This window comes from Lampetra fluviatilis, chromosome 10 (genome assembly GCF_964198595.1).
Source record: "Lampetra fluviatilis chromosome 10, kcLamFluv1.1, whole genome shotgun sequence".
Lineage (NCBI taxonomy): Eukaryota > Metazoa > Chordata > Hyperoartia > Petromyzontiformes > Petromyzontidae > Lampetra > Lampetra fluviatilis.
This window is the reverse complement of record NC_136284.1, coordinates 12,588,543-12,609,457: the sequence shown is the minus strand read 5'-3', so window position 1 is coordinate 12,609,457 and position 20,915 is coordinate 12,588,543. Positions and strand designations below refer to the sequence as shown.

General features: G+C 40.8%; 1 protein-coding gene across 1 annotated transcript in view; it reads right to left on the bottom strand.

Moving 5' to 3' along the window:
• Positions 1–15,180: 15,180 nt before the first annotated feature.
• Positions 15,181–20,915, bottom strand: part of LOC144934346 (rho GTPase-activating protein 12-like) — a 38,836-nt gene continuing 33,101 nt past the window's right edge. The window contains exons 17-19 of the mRNA XM_078860030.1: positions 19,093–19,227; positions 17,415–17,520; positions 15,181–15,539 (exon numbers count right to left, since the gene is read on the bottom strand). Coding sequence (XP_078716156.1) covers positions 15,365–15,539; positions 17,415–17,520; positions 19,093–19,227 — 416 coding nt within the window. The 3' untranslated portion in view covers positions 15,181–15,364. The remainder of the gene's footprint in view (positions 15,540–17,414; positions 17,521–19,092; positions 19,228–20,915) is intronic.

The window sequence follows — 20,915 nt, the reverse complement described above, 5'->3', positions numbered from 1 at the left end:
TTCATTTCATTCGGACAAAACACTAAGAAACGGGGCCTAATTAGAGTTGGGGCCCGTTTTTTTTGGGTCACCCTGTATGTGCGCTGAAAATGTATTTGGCTGTATTTAAACGATTAGAGTTCAGTTTTTTTTTTATTTTAGTTGGGGATCGGGGCGCTACTTGCTGATGGAATCGTTATGGGGTGCATTGATCACCCAGCGGTGTGTTTTTGGATGAGCTGCCTCAGGCATTACAAGGAGCACATGTGCGGTTGAACAAAGTAAGCAAATCAAAGCCTGCACCTTAGCCTCCACATTCTTAAATATATGGGTAGCTATTTAAGAAGTGATTTTATTTCAATGTACATCACAATTTTATAAACCACATAACATTGTGACAGTAAATGCACACGAGACAAAATGTTCCCCTACACATACATTGAGGGTAGAGTGGTGGCACAGTGGTTAGTGCACCGCGCTATGATACCTAGCGGGCAGAGTTCAATTCCCGACCACGTGTTAAATTGCGGACATTGGTGACGAGCTTTATCTGAACCAGTTCTGTGCCCTCATTTCACGAACTCACATTACCTAGCGTGGTGAATTTTTGTTATACAACCCCCATGATTGACATGGCAGTGAGAGGCCTTTATCCGGCAGTGGATTGATGACAAAGCCCTCTAAAATAAATAGTTTAACGATTACTTACATAGTACATGTTTTGGCCCTCTTCATAAACTAAGACATTAAAACAAATGTAAGATTTTCTGCAAAAACATTGGAAACTGGCGCATACTATTTTAATTCGCAGTGCGTAATGTCTCAGCGTGGTTGCACGTGATTTCTGCAAGTGATCACCGCAAGCCACATGCTCATTAAACATGCACCACATTAAAAGGTTTCACACTTCGCTTTCAGTGCTCGTAAATTCGTGAGCCCGGAGCAGATGACAGATAATGTGCTGTGCATGAGGAGCATCCCATCAGATTAGGGCGTGTACAGTATAAAAGCAGGTTCGACTCACAAACGCCACCTTTCTCTACCTTATTGATTGCTCAGACCAACAATGAGAATTGTTGTTGTTGTTGTTGTTGTAAAGGGATGCTTGTAGCAGGTCTGCAGTGCAAATGCCCCGAGTCAATCGGCCTAGAATATTTAATACCAGAGGGAGGGATGGTAACAGCAAGGGGCCAGCAGGAGCGATCTTCCCATCTCTCTCATTCTCCCCTTCTTGCTTACCCGCTGCTCTAAGCTTGCGTACGAGCTGCCTCCAGGCAAAGTGTGCTGACAGAGATAAGAAGCCAGGACCCGCGTTTAACATAGCTTGCAAGGAAGCGGAATGCTTGCGCTGTTAAGCACATGCAGTGGCACGCCAAGCTCAGCTAATGACTCGGGCTATCTGCATCTGGCTCTGTTGAGGCGGTGGGGCCCTTATTAACCTGCCCATGTTATTAACCCATTCATATCCCCTTGCTCTATCGCTCCTGTCCCGCTGTGGAGCCATGTGCATTACGCCTCTCATCCCCAGTAACCCCCCCCCCCCACTATCTTCCTCACCTCCCTCCCCAGCTTCCCTAATGATGGGCTCGCAAAACCTCACCATCCGCCAAGTGCTGGTTTCACCCTGTTATTAGCACTTATCTGAGCCTCGGCCAAACGTTAATTTGTGATGTTCGTGCAAAATTGAGGCCGTGCACCTGTGCCGTGGGTTGCAATAACAGCCGCTTCTGGAGCTTACGAAAATAGCAACGCGGTTGTGCTGGCAATCATTCTCGACTGCGTCCTGTGCGTGCTCACGTCACAGTTAAAGAACTAAGTTCTAGTGACGAATATTGCTGTACGCATGTGCATCGCGTGTGTTAAGTCGCGGACAAAACAAGTATTTTATACATTTGTACGGCAAAAAAAAATGTTCGATTAAAAAAATATAATGGTAATGTGTATGAGCAGTTGACTGCTTTGAAATCAGTGTTTATCATAATTCATAAGAAAATTGGTACATTTTGGTTGTAACATTATAATTGACACTCCCACGTGATGGGGTTTTAATTTCCTGATAGCAGTCTCGTATTTTGGAACCTTTTTCGACGCATAGGTCAAATACACGTGTATTCAATCTACTAACAAAGTTTGTTTCTTTGGAAATCTAGAGGAGAGAAGAAGAAGAAAAAGAAAATCATAATACTTTTTGGATTGTTTGACATTAAAACCTTTTCTCATTTTCAAATAAACCAAGATCTGTCAAGTCCTTGGAACTTTTATTCCTCACAAGAAACCTAACATCAAACACCCTCACATTCTTTAGCCCTTCAAAGGGCTTTTTTTTTCATATGCTGCCGTGTGTTTGTGTGCTTGCACGTGTGTGCGTGCACGCGTACGTGTGCACGCGTGTTCACGAACATGCATTGGCGTGTCGCGCCGCATGCTTTGCCCGGCTTCTGTCTGCGAAGGGGACGCCTTCACAGTCGCCCATCGCTTGTTTCGTCGGCCGAGAACGTCTCCCGAGTGGTTGGTTCTTTTCACGAGGACAACCTGAAGGGGTCTCCCTTGGCCTGCCTGCCTGCCTCCTCCTCCTCCTGTTTGAGTTGGAACACGGGGACCAGGCGTTGAGTGACGGATTAGCCGCTCCATTCACGTGTATCCGCTCAACGCCCACCACATCCATGCCTAATCACAGCCGGCAACACTTTCATTGGCAAAAAAAAAAGAGAAGGGATTTCGTACGGGCTTTAGGTATGACGCCAAAGTTGGCGACCCCTCGTCGTCACAGCCTCCTTCCCTGGGGTGCCGGTAATGAAGGGTATTGTATTGCTGTGCCCTATTGAATTGTGGCCATGTATGCATGCATGGATTGCTCACGTTTTATTCGTGTACACGCATGCACGCATGCGTTTTTTTGACGTGGTTTGACGTGGTCTGTTAAGCAGACCTTTACCGTAACTCGACTCTCTGGTCCAATGTACTCCCGCGGCGCGTAACCGCGTGCTCTTAACGGTCGCGAATTGTAAATGTTGACATTTTAGATAGCGACAGTATATGTTGGACGTGCATACACTCCTAAACGTTGGTCAACATTTTTGTGTACGTATCATCAGCAGCTCTGCTCAATCTGCTGCTGGATGAAGCCCCCCCCCCACCTCCAAACTTTCGCCTCCTCTCACGATCCTGTGATGCAACAAACCACACGACACCCATCGCCACATCTCCTCCATGGGCGTCGCTATGATTGCGTTCTATTCCTTGAGGACACGTATAATATATAATTTATTGTATCATTATATTGATTCTTGTGAATATAAATCCGTGAAAAGTATACACAAAGCCAATTATAAGTATACCTGTTCAATGGTATATATGCTGATGGAAGTAATTATAATTATAATAAGTTTGTCTTTGCTTATTAACGATTTTTGCCGGAAAATATCATGTTGTCTTCGTGAGTTTTTGGTCTTGTAAAGATGTCTTTTCTGATTGTTCAACCATTTTGTCAATGTATTTTAATTTTGACAAATTGTGAATGAACCAATTTATCCGTTTTTTTTCTCCTAAAGTGATTGTAATCGAGAAAGGGGTGAATGTAATTTTAATTACATTAATTGATTATCAGCGTAATTGATAATGGGCCTGCAAATTACGACTACTAATGCCTGTATAATTATATTCAAATATTGAAGCATATTAATATTTATTTATATTATTAATATCCATTTTACTAAAAAATGCATCATGAGCACTCTTGTGCAATTAGTTGTATCACATGCTCTAATTAAGCTTACATGTATATGGCAGGCTAACAATATTGTTGGACAGAGCATCACAAGCGAGTAAGCTGCTACAAGGACATCCTCCTTGGCATTTGTAATTTTACGAGGCCTGGAAATGTGTTCTAAATTTCCACATCGTTTTTGGAAATTGCCATGTGTGGTCCAACCATATACTTAGTGAGCAACATCGGCAGCAGCATCGGCAGCTAAAGATAAGGAATCAGGCTAACTTGCAAAGGGAGGCTGTTGCAGCCACCAATAATTTAAAGCAATGGGGATGGTTGAAAGATGCTGTGTACAGATAAACGAAAAACCATGTACCGTCACTTAATATTTTTAAAGATGTGGTTAAACGTTTGGAGAATTAAATTAAATGATTACATAGACTCATGCATACTAGTTTATTCTTCCAGTATAGACATGTTTAACATGAATCAATGGAATCATTTATTATGGATAATACTGTGCTGGGCATGCAATGTTGAATCGATTAATCCATTAAAATCAAATGTTATGCTTATAATACATGCATAAAATTATGCATCTGAAAATTCGATTACCTACCTTTTATGCACTTTATCTACAAATGATATCTACAAATGATAGGCCAATGGTACATTGGGCTAATGGAGTGTACTAAAGCTGTACAACAAAGCCAGAAGACACGGCAGAGGATACCAATTAAAACGCTAAAATGAAACCAAGTAGAATCAGTTCCTTGAATCAAATGAAATGCCAATTTGTGACAATTTAGCCATGTATCAATCACGAGAGATGGGTATTGTACATGCCCAGTTATAGCGGAGGGGGCCTTTTAAAGATGCTCACATTGGTTCGTTGTCATGTCATTCGGAAATTTTACCACATCTTAGATATCATCCAAGTTAAAAATATAAAGCATCATGTTGCACTTTTTCAAGGTATACATCATGGCTACGGATACAGATGTTCCTGAGAGAAAAAATCTTCCACAGTACATAGCAATTTCAGTAAAGTGTCCTGTGGAATAATATGATTTGACTGAAATGTCAAGATCGTCTTTTTCTCTCATGTCATTAAGATAACAATGACGAATAACAACTTGCGTCATTATTCATTATAGTATTCATTATATATATGTTTTGTATGCTGGCACAAAACGTGCTAACATTCATTCTGAGTTTAAATGTGTGTCAATGGTCGCGGTGTAGAGAGTGCCCTGTGACTGCAATGTGAAACCTCGCAGCCCTGGGGTGCAGCAACATCGGTGGTGAGCAATATCTGAGCCTGCCCCCGACACCCATTTACCAACCTCTTCTAATAGCCAGAATGGTGAAGTATGATCAAATATCTCCCATGGTCGATGTGGCGTGTGGGGACGCCTTCATCGAGCAGTGGATTGTCAAAGGGCTAAACGTTACTAATTGTACGATTCAAATTTTCGTTGAATAATTGGAGCATGCACTATAACAGTAAAACAAAAGCAAAACATTTCTTTTACAAAGTAGCGTATGCTATTTAGAAATATTGACGGAGAAGGATAGGTCTTCAGAATAAAAATATGCATTTATACTGGAGGAATCACAGATGTGCAGTAAGGGCAGGTCAGAACATTACAATAAATAATACAAAAAACATGATAAGAGTGCAAAGTATAAGAATGGTAAAAGCAAATCACTTTAAAATATATACAAACAAAACTAAACAAATTTTTGTTTTACCGAACCAGATAAAGCCCACTGAGCTATTAGCCAGAGCGACCTGTCTATCACAAATTATAGCTATTTTTATTTTACTTTTATTAATTTTAATTTTAATTTTTTACCTACGTGACTTTACCGAAAACCTAAGCATTATGAATTACTCAACGAAGTGGCTTGTCACGTGCTGTGGACGGCGCTTGACGGGTGTGGATGCAGGTGAGTGTGTAGCGTGGTGGAGGGGGTTTGGGGGTACAGCTGGAGTGTTATTATTATTATTTTTTTTTTGCATAAGAAGCGGGCCAGGGAAATAGGGATGCTTTGCAGCCATTAGGGGGTCCCGACTTCAAAGCTGAATATCACGAGAATCCAACCGCCTCTGTCAGCTCAGTTGCCCCAGCCCAGCAAAGCGCTCCTAATGCACGGATTAACACACGGACGTTTAATTAGTTTTACAGCCGTTTACAAGTTCTTGAAACTTTGTCTAATCGACTTTTTTTCCCCTGCCATGCATAATTCAAGTCGTACATGCTCTGTGTGAAAATGAGTATTATGGCTTTGCTGTAAAGTGGCGTTAAATGACCTTAATTAACACTACATGCTTACGGTGCGACGGTTTGAAGGTGCTGAACTAATGAGGCATTAATCACTTTGAAGAATAAACTCGGATTTATAGGTAAAGCTTGGGATTTTCTGCCACATTAAAGTGATCAAACATGAAGTCAAAGTATGTATACTGCACTCCAAAGCAACCTATGGTTGAAATGTTCATAAATAGTCCCAAATAATGGAATTACATTAGAATTGAATAATAAAGCGGCAGTTTGGAATGTAAAGAATTCATATTTACATTACTTGCCTTGGCACCTTTGTTTTCATAGTCGTTAGAAAAATTCTTCAGGCTAAGTACTGCATTTGCAAAAAAAGCACAAAAGAGCAATTAAAAGCTGTATTTTTTTTATATATATGTATAAAACACAAGATAACCTGTAGAAATACGCGAGTACAATATGTTTTTGCCATAGGTTTCTACACATACGTGTATAGCATTTTTACCACATATAACAGTGTCTAAACAGACGTTCTAATTCCCGTTGCTATGAAAGTGCTTTTCCTCGCCTTTTATACCTTACTGCTTAAGGGCCCACAGATCTCAGTATGTTCTCTGTCTTTTCAGAATTTGCTGTTTTCAGATGGCAGGGATTGGTGAGATTTTGAATACGAAGACAAAAAAAACATAGAGAAGTTAAAAACATGCATTTAGAATACAAGTGCATTTAGAAGACATACTTCAACAACATGCAGTTGGCTTCATTGCACTTTGCTTCAAATATAGAAATGGTGAGCACATGCACACCATTTCCGCTGAGCTAGAGCCTGAGAGAGAGAGAGAATTTATGAGTGCAGGCTCAAAGAGCAGTTATGACAACAGCATTATGAATGCATTGTAAAAACGCACGGCAAACTATTAAAGGTTGGCGATTAAGCCGTGTAGAAGTGACACTGCATTTTATAGACGTGCACAATTTCCACAAGCGTGGAGAAGTACAATACGCATTGCGATGTCAGAATATTTGCACGCGGCAGAGTTGTTAATGCGTGTTGATAATTCGGAGCAAACACTCCTTTTCTAAACCCTCCATTCTATTAATGGAGGTCCCATGTGCCCCTTGTTTGCAGACGGAAATGTTTATTTTTAGCATCTTTAACAAGATAAAAAAAATTAGCTGTGTAGGTAGTCATCCTGGTTCGAAAATTCATATTCATTAGAGCTACCTGTGCATCGAACTGTAACAGACGAGTCTGCACTCGCTGGGTTTTAACGAGGAATTAAAGGTTACGGGGTTAATTTCAATGACAGCAATTTACATATAAATTAAAATTAAAAAAGATTTGCAATTTGTCAAACACAAAGTGTCATTTTTTTGTCGGGAGATCATTTGATTTCTCGTTGCTGATTAAGGAGTAATTAGAATTTGTAAGTTTAATGAAGAGGACATTATAGGCTCATTTTCAACTTGGTTTGAAATTCAAACCTGCCTCTCGCCATGGTAATTTAGCATTGCACTAAAGGTAAAGTAACCGCAAAGCCATTATAGCATTTATGCTGTCCTTGTTGTGCCGTATACAATCTGTGTGTGTTTTTTTTTGCCTGGCACAGGCTATGTTAACAAACCCATTATATCGGCCATGCTTAAGTTGAGATTTATTTTACAACTCTACAGAAGCAATCATTTTGCTCAAATCACTGTTGTGCATTTGAAAATATTGCCTACTACTTGATACATATATGATTGCAGTAGAGAAGGAACATGCTGAGATTGTTGGCATCATTACAGAGGGTACTTTATTTATATTTTGCAAAACATTTTTAAGCACTCAACATCTTTGAACTGCATGCGGTGTGTTTTCCATCATCCTGTGAAGCATTCGCAAAAAAAAGTGGGTGCTCTGCTTTTTGAGATTTTTTTTGTGTGTAAATTAATCTTGCTTTCAGATTTATTTCTGTCTCTGAAAATTGTAAAGTATTGAACAATGAAAATGGCAACAATAAAGTTATTTTGTAGACCATCAAAGATATTTACATTCCACAATAAGTTATATTTTACACAAAATCAACAAGCCATTTGGAAATGCTGAAAACTTTGAGAGTGAAACCTTGAAGGTTTTGGCTCAGAGAGGAAAATGCTAGACCTTGAGACCACCTTCAGTATTTTTACAAATGCGTGTTCCAGATGTCAGCAGCCAGCGGTTTGGCAGTGAGATTAAATTACAACTTGTAACATCAAAGGGAAACGTGTGGTGACAAAAACCAACAACCACATGCATTCATTAGCGAGCTACCATACACGATTTTTAAAAGCACGTTTTCACTGCCCGTATTTCCCGCTGAAAGATACCCCTGTGCTAATATACACTTGCACGAAAAGAGGCTTGCAATTGTGTGTTTAAATCGTTACTTTTTCCTCAATCATGCACACGTGATTGAGCAGTTATACATTCTGTTGCTGGTGTATATGTTTAAAAATATGCTGCTAATGTCAGACACGTTAATGAAAATCTCTGTTTCTCCTTGTTTCAAAGGATGTATGGAGTCGTGCATGCAAGTCAATGGGATCTTTGAGCTTAGAGTTGAAGTGAATGGGATTTATAGCCACGTCACTGTGGTAAGTAGGGGAGGCTGGATGGGCCTGCCATACAGAGAGGGCCGAACTTTCCCACCTTTGATAATCTTTCCCTGCGGGCAATAAGACATTAAGACTACGTGACTTTTACCGAAAGAACCAAAGAATATTAATAGAAAAGTTAAAAAAAACCATGTCCATCTTATAGTAAGGGTTGTAAATTATAAGGTAAAAAGGAAGATGCAAAAATTGCCCTCAAACAAGCAAGAGAACATGCATTTAGTTTAATACTTACATGTAAGAACAATAAGTACATTTTATTTAATTGAGCTTTAATTATTGTCTGTGGAAGTTTTAATTAACTTAAGCAACAATGGGTTGGCAGAAGTTACAAATTGGGAGATTTTTGCTTATTAATTGAAAAGCCATTGACCTTTTTGGCCCTGTTAAAATGTTTTTAACGAATTAATTATTTTTTGTATTCTGAGCCTCTCTCTCCATATGGCCCAATCATATACTGCTGCATTGACAGTCCCCTCAATCCCTCCTCTCCTTACCCACTAAATCCTCCTGTCACCTTTGCACACATGCCCTCCCCACTATACCCATCCCCATCCAGCCCTTGCCTTTAGTCCAGAACCGGTCAAAAATGTTAATTCCTTTTGATTGGTTCTCTGCAGCCGGCAGATCGGCAGAGAAAGGCTCCATGTGTGTGTGTAAATGCAGCAGGATATTAGCATGACAATTGTCTCATTCTCTTGCCTTCCCACAACCTGTCACTTAGGTGCTTTGAGCTGTGAATATATCAGCAGCCTCGAGCGAGGGCCATGGGTTGGCGTTGCTTACAATGGCCAGCGCTGCTCACGCTTATCACAATTTTACTTTCACTCTGGTTACCGCTGTACGCTCATGCTCTAAGATTTTTTTTTAAAGCATTGTAATAAGAAATACAAGTGGTTTGTATGACCCTATTAGCATAGTCTGGAGCACATCCAATGTGCACAGCTGTTGACCTTTAGCAATGGCTTTTGCGGTGTGACAGCCGTGTTGTGAACCCCTAAAGGTCGCCATAGCAGGTATTTGTGGTGAGCATCTCAGCTGGTGTCAAAAAGGGTGTTCGGCACATTCAAAGTAAGTCCGAGAGATTTTAGCAAGAGTATATATTTTTTGTTTACGATGTGTTGGGCTCTTTAAGCACGGAATGTTAACAGGTCATGACAACACGAAACGTTGTGGCACGTTAACATTTGGAAGTAGCACAGCTGCGTGATTGCATGGACCGTCCACTCTTATTCTTGTTACAAATTCATATTCATTGTACAGAAGATAATTTTTTAAAGGGGGGTGGGTCAAAAGCTTGAAATGCATTCAGAAAATGTTCAACGTTATTGGCCAAATGCAGTCAATGTAAATCAATCCCAGGCTTCGGGTCAATATCATTGAAATTGTAGGTAATGTTGCAGTTGTCAGTGTCATTGACCAACCATAAACGGCCTTTAGCAAATATCGAACAGTCATTTTTAGATTGTCCACAATTCGCCGAATTAAACATTATGGAATAGTTATTAAAATCATTATACGCCTCCAGCTATTGTTGCAATTAATAATTTTGGGGCTAAATTGCATTCGTTGCATGAGCGTTACATGAGGGAAAGATAATGGTTACACGAGCTTCTACCTGCGGCTGTACTGCAGTAAACAATGTTTTACTTTAAAGCGAACAGGGCAGGAGGAACTTGAACATGTGTGTAAACTTACATGGCTCTTCAAGAGTCAATTGAACATAGCGAATTAGGGCTACAGTTGCCAGCCTTTCATTGTACTGCGTTTGATTTGTATTTAAAACCCATGTGATATCAAATAAATGTAAGCAACTGGTGAACAATGTTTTACTCGTAAGTGAAATAGATCACACGGTTTTGGCAGAACCTTTAACCTTTACACGTGACATTTTACTCAGCCATTAGAACATTTTTTTCGGGATAATGACTATTTATCATTTCACAAAACGTCTGAACATGGTTTTTTTCCAGCTATTACTGCTTGTTTAATATTGGCAAAACAACAGCTTATATTGCTCACCTCTGCGCTCTCATCCTTTTCACTCACCCCCGACCAACCCCCTCAAATACCAAGCCACAACAGCGTCTGCTCGTAAAGAGCGAGCTCGCAACAGTTCTGTGTTTAACATTTTGCAATCCGTTCAAAGCCTCGCCGAGGAAAAGCCAAGCGTTACAAAAACGCTAATTTTTTTTATTATGCTAATGTCTCTGTTAATCTCTGCAGCAGGAAATTAACGGTGCTGGCACTCCCAAGAGCGCTGGCCCATTGTTTTCTGTGGGGCAGCTCGGTGGAGGGTTTATCTCCCATTTCGGAAGCGTGAACGCATGTTTACTAATGACACATGCGCCCACACGGGCAGGATTTGGGCTTGCAATGACAGGATGAAATTCCATTAGCATTTTACGAGAACAGGCTTTAAACAGATGCAGCGGTCTCGTGGTATTAGGTCCACTAAGTCCGTCGCTTTGCAACATAGCAGGCAGCTTGCTCCCTGGACGGCCGTAGGAGCGGTGCGGATGGAATGACACTGAGTGTTTAAAATAGTTTTAATAACAGAAGCCAGTAGAAACCCACCTTCTATCGCGCTGTTGGGAATGTGAGAAATGCTTGTCGAGAAGCAGTTACCAATAAGAAGAGTTTAATTTCCATCAAGATTACATTCCCAGCGTATTTTACTTTGGTTTTGTTTACTCGACCAAAGAGTGATATAAACATTGTAAACTGAATTGCCAATTCAGTGCAAACAGAGATTTTACATGAAGCGAGCATAGGAAGAAAACAATATATAGATAAGGGAATACATTATTACATTTGTATTTTTACAATATTAAAATACAAAATAATCTCTAGATGCTGTACACATCTGAATAGGAGTTCATCAGCAGCGAGACTCAAATAGAAACGTGGGATGTGTTTTTGTTTCCTGTGGCATGAAACACTATATTGCACAACTGCCATCACAGTGAAGTCAACAGGCAAAGCCGCAGTTACAAAGTTGCTGGGAAATAACCTGGCACCTACTATCTGCCACGGTTGGGAAATATAATATATATTTGTTTATGTTGAATAGATATACATCCAGTGCAAATTGCAAACAAATATCTTCAGATTATTAGTTTGTATGCCAGTGCGTTTATGTTACAGAATATTTCCTGATTAATACAGAGTAACATTCTGTTTTTCATCGCTATTATCACCATTGATTAAAACTTACTTTAATTTTCATGGTAATATTTGACTGCTGAATGTATACCCAATTAAATCTGAGCTGGCATTTCAAATGCAATGTATAAAGTCACAATGGTATAAAACATAACTTTATCATTCCAATTATCATTGTATTATTATTTTACCGAATGTGCTATTGTCATTATATTCCAGAGGAAATATGAAAAAAAGCAGTTGTCAGATCTTCAATATTATTGTGTATTATTGAGTTTGCAGTGCATCTGAATCAAGTTGCAGCTCACATTTTTTTGCATTCATGGTTGGTGCTGTCACTCTAATGAGGGCACCAGAGGAACATAAATTAATGTATTCACTGTGTCCCCATAGCCCAGAGTATATGTCAAAACATGTGTTTCCAATGACCCATATCTAATTACATACCCTTTACGTCTCAGTCTCACGAAAAATGACAGCTAAGATATCGGAATAGTCTACGTAATAAATTATGTTATAATAGTATTAACAATGGTTATAATGAAGACGCTATATTAATACTTATTATAATAGACTAATATTGCTGACAATCACCTTACAATTATGAAATGGGCCAGGCTTTTTTGCGAATATGTGGTAAATATATTTGAATGTCCAACAGCGACTTACAGAATGCCATTCAGTGGCCGATTATTGACGAGGCAAAAGTAAGGTCGAAAGTGAAAGAATAATAATAATTCAGTGCGGTAACAGTGCACCTCATTAAAATAATACACAAGCATAAGTGTTCCCCAGTTCCTCCTAAATGGGATGCTGGGGGCCACTGTGCATTGGGACGGTGGGAAGAGCCCACTTTATTTTAGACTCTCATTGGCCTCTTGCTGCGATTCCATGGATGCCCTCCAAAGAGGTGGGTATGAGACATCACACATTCTTCGTCTACCCTCCCATTGGCTACACAGCACACCCATGTATGGGCGACCGGCGCTGTTTACATTCTGGCATTTCCATAACATAACTAATGACATGCGTAATGGCTTTGCACACATTTGGCTGTTGCTGGTAGCCGTGCACCGCTGCAGTTCTAATGTCAGGAGCAGTGGAGGCACTTCTACCACGGGACAAATGCGGCGCTCAACATTACCGAAGTGTGGGAATATTTTTCTATAATGGACTTGGCAGTCGCATTGCCACGGTGGTCAGCCAGTCCCAGGACGTGTACTGCACACAGCGGCTTCAGGAGTCCTCGTTCTCAGCCATTAATTTTCACTCTGTCATTGGAGGAGAGTGGTTCCTGGAGACTCAGTGGTGACATCCTTCGGCTTTTTCAACGCACAGTCATTAATGCAGAACGCAAATGCGTAGCAGTGGTAGAACAAGCGTAAAGACCCCCGTATCATGTATTAATAGTTCACTCAATAATAGCAATGCACAAGATGTAATATCCAGCCACCTAACCATGTCGGTTAGTCATTTAAAGTCACCTCAGTTGATATGCATTTTTAATCCCCTGGGCATGATACAGTGGTGGGGCAGGATCCACCGTATCGTGTGCATTTGCACGTATGAGTAATGTGTCTGCGTGCGTGTGTACATATGTGTCCCTGTTTGTCTCGGCACATATGCATAATGTGGATTCATAATCGCCTCCCTCCCGGCCATGATTACTCTGCCATACGCTGACCTCCCCTTCCTCATTAACACTCATTAACACTCCCAATTAGCGCCACTAACTCATCTCCGGTGTGAAAATTACAATTAGAGGCTATAAAACACCGCTAATGAAGATGGCCAGGTTTTAATACAGCAGGCTGCCTGTTATGGGACCCCATTCTCGCAGAGTAATCTCTCTGTGAAGTGCAGGGCTATTCAGACCGTGCTGTGTGTGTGTGTGCTTGGCGCATAGGAGCCAGCACTCTCTGATATCCTTGCAAGCAGTTTGTAAGCAAACTGACATTTGAAAACAATTGAAGACAATGGCACATTGCAAGTCTTTATTTTCAAAAAAAGCATTTTAAGTACTTCAACAAATCAAGAAAAGTTACGTTTATAATGCAAAAACAATCGCTCAACAATGGAAGACAACTTTTTTTGATTGCATACATTTGTTATCTGCACGGAAAAATGTGTTTGTATTGTCAATTGTGTAAAAGTCACATTTACAACTTGCACAACATGCATTTTTGACATTTTAAAATATTAAAAACTTTTATACATGCAAAATTGTACCATAATACTTATAGAAGTGTAACAAATTTTAAAACACATTTTTATTTGTTTGTCTTTTTGGGAGCTTTTTGTAAAATATGGTACTGCACATGCTTCCACTATTAAGTGTACGTACATGCATTTTATGCATTTTTGTGCTGTGTATGACTGCCACCTGCTGTGTAAAACTGTGCAAACACGTTTGACCAATTCACATGAACTTTTTTCATTTGCTCAAAATACTAGAATCATATTTCGTGCCGAATACTTGTAAACATTCTCACAATCTTATGGAATCCAATAGATCACTGTTAAATATCAGGCAATTCCAATGTTTGGTTTTTTTGCAGACTGTACAATGCAACAGTTAAGGTTACATAACCGTGTTCCATCCAATTAAAATACAGGTGTCTTTATTTTGTTATAACAATACATGTTGGTGCAATGTGATATTAATTGATTATTCATTTATTGCACTAAGAGTGACCTGGTGATAATCCATGGAGATGACCTCTTATAAAATACCTGGTTACCTATTTTTACACGGGACATATGTAAAACTTTGAATCATATTTTCAATATTTATTATGAAAAGATGCAGAACTGACATGCAATGCTTCTACAATTGTTAAAACTGGGGAAACGTGACTGCAGGCTGTCTCGGATTCATGACAGGTAATTGTGTGTTGTACTTTAATTTATGTGATACTACACATCAGAGTACATTACATTCCTTTGTCGGTGACACTTGGTGAATCGGGGGGGCTCAGGATTGGTTCAAATATCGCCCGCGACTAATGCCAACCATGGCCAGGAATCAAATGCAGGTCGCGCACCGCAGAAGCTACAGTTTGATTCCAAGCCACGGAAAACATGAGTCGCAAGTGATATATGACCCAGGCCTGAGCCCCTCCTTCAGCAAGCAGTATGGACCTGCATGATGAATTATGGTCAAACAGCACCGATAACTGATACGGTTACAAGGAGGTCTTTAGACAGCAGTGGAGAGGCAATGGAATAAAGGTCACTTCATAAGGTACGCAAAAGCGATTGCCGCCAGTGATTCACCTGCAAGGTTTTTCAACACCAGTGTTGCGCAATTTGTAACATGTCCCTCGTTAAAAGTGTGGCCCAACGGCACATGTCAAAACTTTAGCAAGTAAAATTTAAGATGAAGGCCAGCAGAAATCTAAGCAAGGTCTTGCTTTGATGAACACATGCTTTTTTTTATTGAGCAACATGTGTCTGAATAATATATTAACATATATATTTTTTGAAAAGTAGAACTTCTCCCGTTCAATCATACGTTGTGCTGGAGATGAGGGAAATTTTTTGCCGATCGGCTGCAGTGTGGTTTCTGCCCATTTATTTTTGATCATACTCATCACTCGGGAAAGAAGGTTTTGTGCTCTGTGAGGATGTGTTCAACTATCTGGTTCTGGTACATCATGTGCACTGCAAAATGACCCACTTCCTGCTCCGGCCGGAGCAAAGTTGGTCCAAATACAATGGCCAGGTTCTGCACTGACATGCGATTTGTCTTCCCATGTGCCACAACCCTGCATGCACACACAAAGACAAAGTTCCCCCATATAGCGTTTCTTAGACTGTTCAGGAAGGTGCTGTTGGCGAAAACCTTTTGAAGGCCGGCACGGCACACGCGGGGTTCCGAGGCTATCGCCACGACCAGCCGGCCACCGCCGTCTCCCACACACCAAGACAAAGTTCCCCCTCATAGCCTTCACAGACTTTTGGGGCGAGTGCTGTTGGCGAGCACCTGTGAAGGCCAGCACGGCACGTGCACATGCAAACACGATCGCACATACGTGCACACGCGTACGACATGCGCGCGTACATAGAGGGATGCGTAAGTGGATATAAACTGCATCGCTGAGGCAATGAATATTTTGATGTGTACAGATGCAACTACTGAACGGTGTATTTCCATCCCACCCACCGCCGCATGCCAGCGATTTGATGAAATGTTGTGAGTCAGTGTCACGATTTGATTCAGGAATCACATCATCGTACAGCGTATATATGAATGGAAAGACATTGATTCTTGCACATGTGATTCAATGCAATTATCATGGGCTTTAAGAATGCATATTAATGATGCATGTTTGTATCGATACACGTCTATGATATTCGCATTTCATACTGAAAACATCTGATCTGCTTCTAATTGTGTTGCATCTAGTCGTTGTTACCCTAATGAAGCTAGCACAGGTACAATGTCAATCTTTCAGGAATTTTGTCTTAACAATCATATTTAATACTTACGTACATTTTTCCTTTAACACACTCAACGATCGACACGGATGGGTGCAAGAACCCATTTTATGTACTAAAATTTTGATTATTTAATAACCCACAGGTTTGGTTTACGTGTGAATTTAGTCACCGCTCAAGATCATTTTTGTCGATTTTGATGGATAAAAAAAACGTTATAATGCACGCACCAATGCAATATGCACCTCCCATTAGCACGGTTGGCTACGTACAAGTTCAACGTACACACATGCAATTGCTGTACAGGAAGCACTGTTGAAAGGAGAACATTTACAAGGACGTTGCTGTGGACGATGTGCCTGACGTCAAGACATACTAGCTCCTGATATGCGGCGTCGGGAGCGTCTGTGCCCAGATTTTTTAAGGGGTCAGACTCCGGGCCATGCAAAAGCAATGCCTGGATCAGCCTTTTCGGTGCAAGCGTTTGCCACGAGCACGGAAGCATGGATTCATGCTGCGTGGAAGCGCACCCCCTGAAGGTTAGTACTGGACTTGCTACTGTTAAGGGCACACTCGTGCATATTGGGCTTGGCAATATATACATTCCCGTAAAATATTTTCGTAGGATAGCAATCTTTGCGTGAGCCTCCAGTCACGTCGTTTATATAGCTTACACATATGTGGAGTTGTCAAGTCTAATATTAATTTCGGTAAAAAAAATGAAGATGATAAGTGTAAAATTAACCCGTAAAAACAAAGTTTTTCACTATAAATCCTTTATATGCGTGGCGGCTAGAGTCCTCTCGTCCTCTGGCTTGAGATGGCTGCCACCTATGGGTCAGATGATTGCCTGCCACCATTAAGCAATTGGTAATTAAATAGAAAAAACATTTTTCCTAAAAAGTGTAAAGTTATGGAAAAAAATTTTCACAAAAATAAATTGTCACGCTCAACGAGTCTGTGTGCAAAATGTCAGCTCGATTGGATCACGGGAAGTGGGTTAAAAAACGACCGAAAGATTTGCACGGTCGTAAGCGCGCAAGCAAGCAAGCAAGTGAACTTAATATAAAGGATTTAATTACTGTATTGATTGATTTCACACAAAAAGTGATATGAAATTGAAAACTAGCATCTATATAGCTAACTCGAGTAGCAGGTTAGCATTGTTAAAGCACTAAAGTAAATAATTTAACGAGGCTTACGTTGCTAAGTGTTTGAAGAGCAGTTTCATGGTTTCACGATTGGTGGGAGGCAGAATTGCGATCAGTTTCCCCATGCAACGAATCTTTTCAGCATAGTCTTTTATTTCTGGAAGGAAAAGAAGAATGGCAACGCCATCGTCAATCAGCCAAAGAGATTGAAACACACGCACGATATTATAAGTGGTAATGCGTGCACTACATCTTCAAATAAAATATGACGAGTGAGTCCAAACTGTTATTGTTGTATTTCGATTTAAAGCTTTCGTGACTGCAGGGATTCATCTTCTTGGTTCTTTCGGTAAAGTCACGTAGAAGGGAAGTAATATAATAATAAAAATAAAACATAATAAAATAATTCTCACGACGTTTCGGCCACAACGCAAGCAGCCGTCCTCAGGTGAATGACGCTGTCTCACCGACAGACCTGGTCTTCACCTGAGGACGGCTGCTTGCGTTGTGGCCGAAACGTCGTGAGAATTATTCTATTATGTTTTATTTTTATTATTTTATTACTTCCCTTCTACGTGACTTTACCGAAAGAACCAAGAAGATGTTATTGTTGTAGTTAATGTTTTTTTTTAAGTACCACACATGCTTATCGCTTCACACTTAACGATACAAAGTAAACACGGTACTAATCCAACGTTCAAAAACACGACAACTGATACATGTAGCTGACCGTGCCTGATATCAATTCTAATTGTGTTCTAGAAGGACTAAATTCCATGTCTGGTTTTCTATACAATTTGCACACCTTCAAATTTACAATTTGAGAAACTACATTTTTTGACCGTGAGCCTCGCTCAATGAGCCCGTGTGCGTAGGATCATTCGTACAATTACACACACATTTACGAAAAATACATCTCATACATATGATGAAGGGTTATAAATTATAACCATGCTCCGGAACGGGATATATTGTAGAAATTTGGCACAAATGTAGTCAAGTGTCTGCTTACGAATAGTTAAGCACGCCCAAAATGTAATGCCCCCCAATTGCAGCCCAGATATTGGTTGCATTTATAAGCATACGACCCCAACCTTTATTGGAGTAAGTAATTTGCCTCCAGTTCAATGTTAAGCTGAAGCCAAATAGTGGCTGAAGACAATGAACGACAACTCGTAAATTATATGATAATGTACCCCCTCTATGTGTACCGAAATCACATCAAAGCTGTGAGCTGTGGGCACACTTTCATCACTCTGCATTTAACGGCCATTTCTTTATTTTAAAAACGTCTCCCATAATCGTCGAATGGTTCCAAACTTTCCAGCTACACACTGCACACTGCACCATTCATGAAAACGCCACGCATGATGCCTCATGCCTGTTTGGAGGCCGTATTGGTAGCTGACACTAATGGTCATGACGTACGCAAGTCACATGCTTGCAGGGAAACGAGGTGGCAACTGCATAATCATGCATCAAATAGACAATCCAACTTATTTTAAATAACTTTTGAGGTATTCCCATCATATATGTGGGTTTTCCCCCCTGGCACTTTGACTTGAACCTTCGCGTACAAAATAAATCACAAATGCGGGATAAACCTGAAAGGCAGTCTCAGTGAGGCTATCTCCGGCAAAAAAAATAAGCAACCGTTTCTGTATTTGTACGACGATCGGCAAACGGTGTCTCGTGCATGAGCGGCGCTAAAAATCAATGGGATACGGACTGATGGCATTGATGAAGTGAGGGAAGAACTTGAACGGAAAGAGGGGCTCTGGAAGCTCCCGGAAGAACATCTTCAGGGCCCCTGTGATGACATGCACATCGTCCCACTGCGACTCCTCCAGGTCCAGCTTCTCCTCTGGGAGGTTTCGTTGGGCACAACGGGGATAGAAGAAGAAAAAAAACATTTTCACGCACTTCAGGAGGGAGATCAAGCGTCGTCGTGTTAACGAGTCACCGTGCAGCTCAATGTAGCTCGACGCCAATTTAATGCACGTGTACGTTGAACTTTTTTCGCACCGTACATAGCTAGCCGTGCTAATCGGAGGTGCGGCGGGCGGCGGGCGGGGGGAAGGACAACAACCCAAAGACAAAAAGCAGTTCTCATAAATGAGTGTTCAATCAAGATTTTAAAAAACAAGCTAAACGGATTTCGGATTCAATAAACTTGTTTTGCCGCACGTTGCAGAGGTTCGCGGTGCAAGCCCAGTGACCGCCCTGGTTCAAGATCCTGCGACGTTATTCGAAAAAGAGGAGGCCGTGTATCTTCTGCCACCACGCTCCTAATTTACAACAGTCGCAAAAGACCTCATTGGGTAAAGCCACTTAGAAACATCATCCACTGCTGGGAAACTACTGCACACAACAAACATTATCTGCGCGATATGGTTCGTTAGAAAGAAATGATGCGAATAGCAACTAAATGTACTCTTGATTTAATTGACGTGAACAAATGCTTTAATCAATCCATAACCTTTAAAATCAAGTGAGGCACTAAGTGGGGTTTTTTTTTGCAAAGGGAGATCCGCAGTGCGATGATACATGTAAAAAGCACCAAGTGCAATTTTCATTTGCAGAAATAAATCAATATGATCAATATTGATCACGACTCTGAAAATTACAATATAACTGCTGTTCAAAGAACACTGATTGCATTCATAAATGAAAATTAGAAAATTGATTCACAAGGGTAGAAAGTGCTATTGCCTATTTCACATGAATGTAAAGAGAGATAGCTAATGTCATGTATTGTTTGTGGAATCTTCATTGACTCAATAATCTTTTTTTCAGGAGGGTTCATGCGAAAATATATTTTGTCAATTCCTTTTTTCGGAGAGTTTTCTGCGTTCGAAGAGTATGCAGAGAAACCCCACGCATATGAGGATGGGGGTCACAAAGTCACGTGATGTACTGCCATTTCCTGGCCATCTCACAGGCCCGAAGGTCTGGGAGTTTCGCAAACCATTGCAGTCCATTAACCCTTTCCTCCAGGGCACTGACCTCTGGGTATACAGCACCAGCATGCCCAGCGTGCTCACGTAAAGTAGTACCATTGACCATAATTCATGTAATATACAGCAATTTGGAAATCCACTGTTGGATACCGGGGTTGTTTGATCATTTTTTGTGCGGATTCGTAAAGAGGGCCCTGCACCGGTTCAGATATCGCTGTAGCCATGGCCTGGCAGCGAATTGGTGTCACCGAGTTCATAGGTGCCGTGCCACTAACCATAAACGACTCCACCGTGTGCCGTTTCGTTTATAAAAAAAAATACTTCCAGATAAGTTGTACATTGCTTTAAAAGCAAGCACGTTTACATAGCTGCTTTGTAAACATTCTTTCGCGCGCAATAATCTCAACAGCATGGACACGTAGACCACCTCACTGCCCCGTGGCGTAAACAATCAGTGGCTTAAGTGGGTGAATTCTCCGTGGTGGCGAAGTAGCGGGGGCGGGGTGAGAGAATACGTTTTTTTCTCAGTAAAAAGCACTAGAGGTAGTAATACCAACAGCAGAACCCCATTTAGTCGAAAAATAAATAGTCC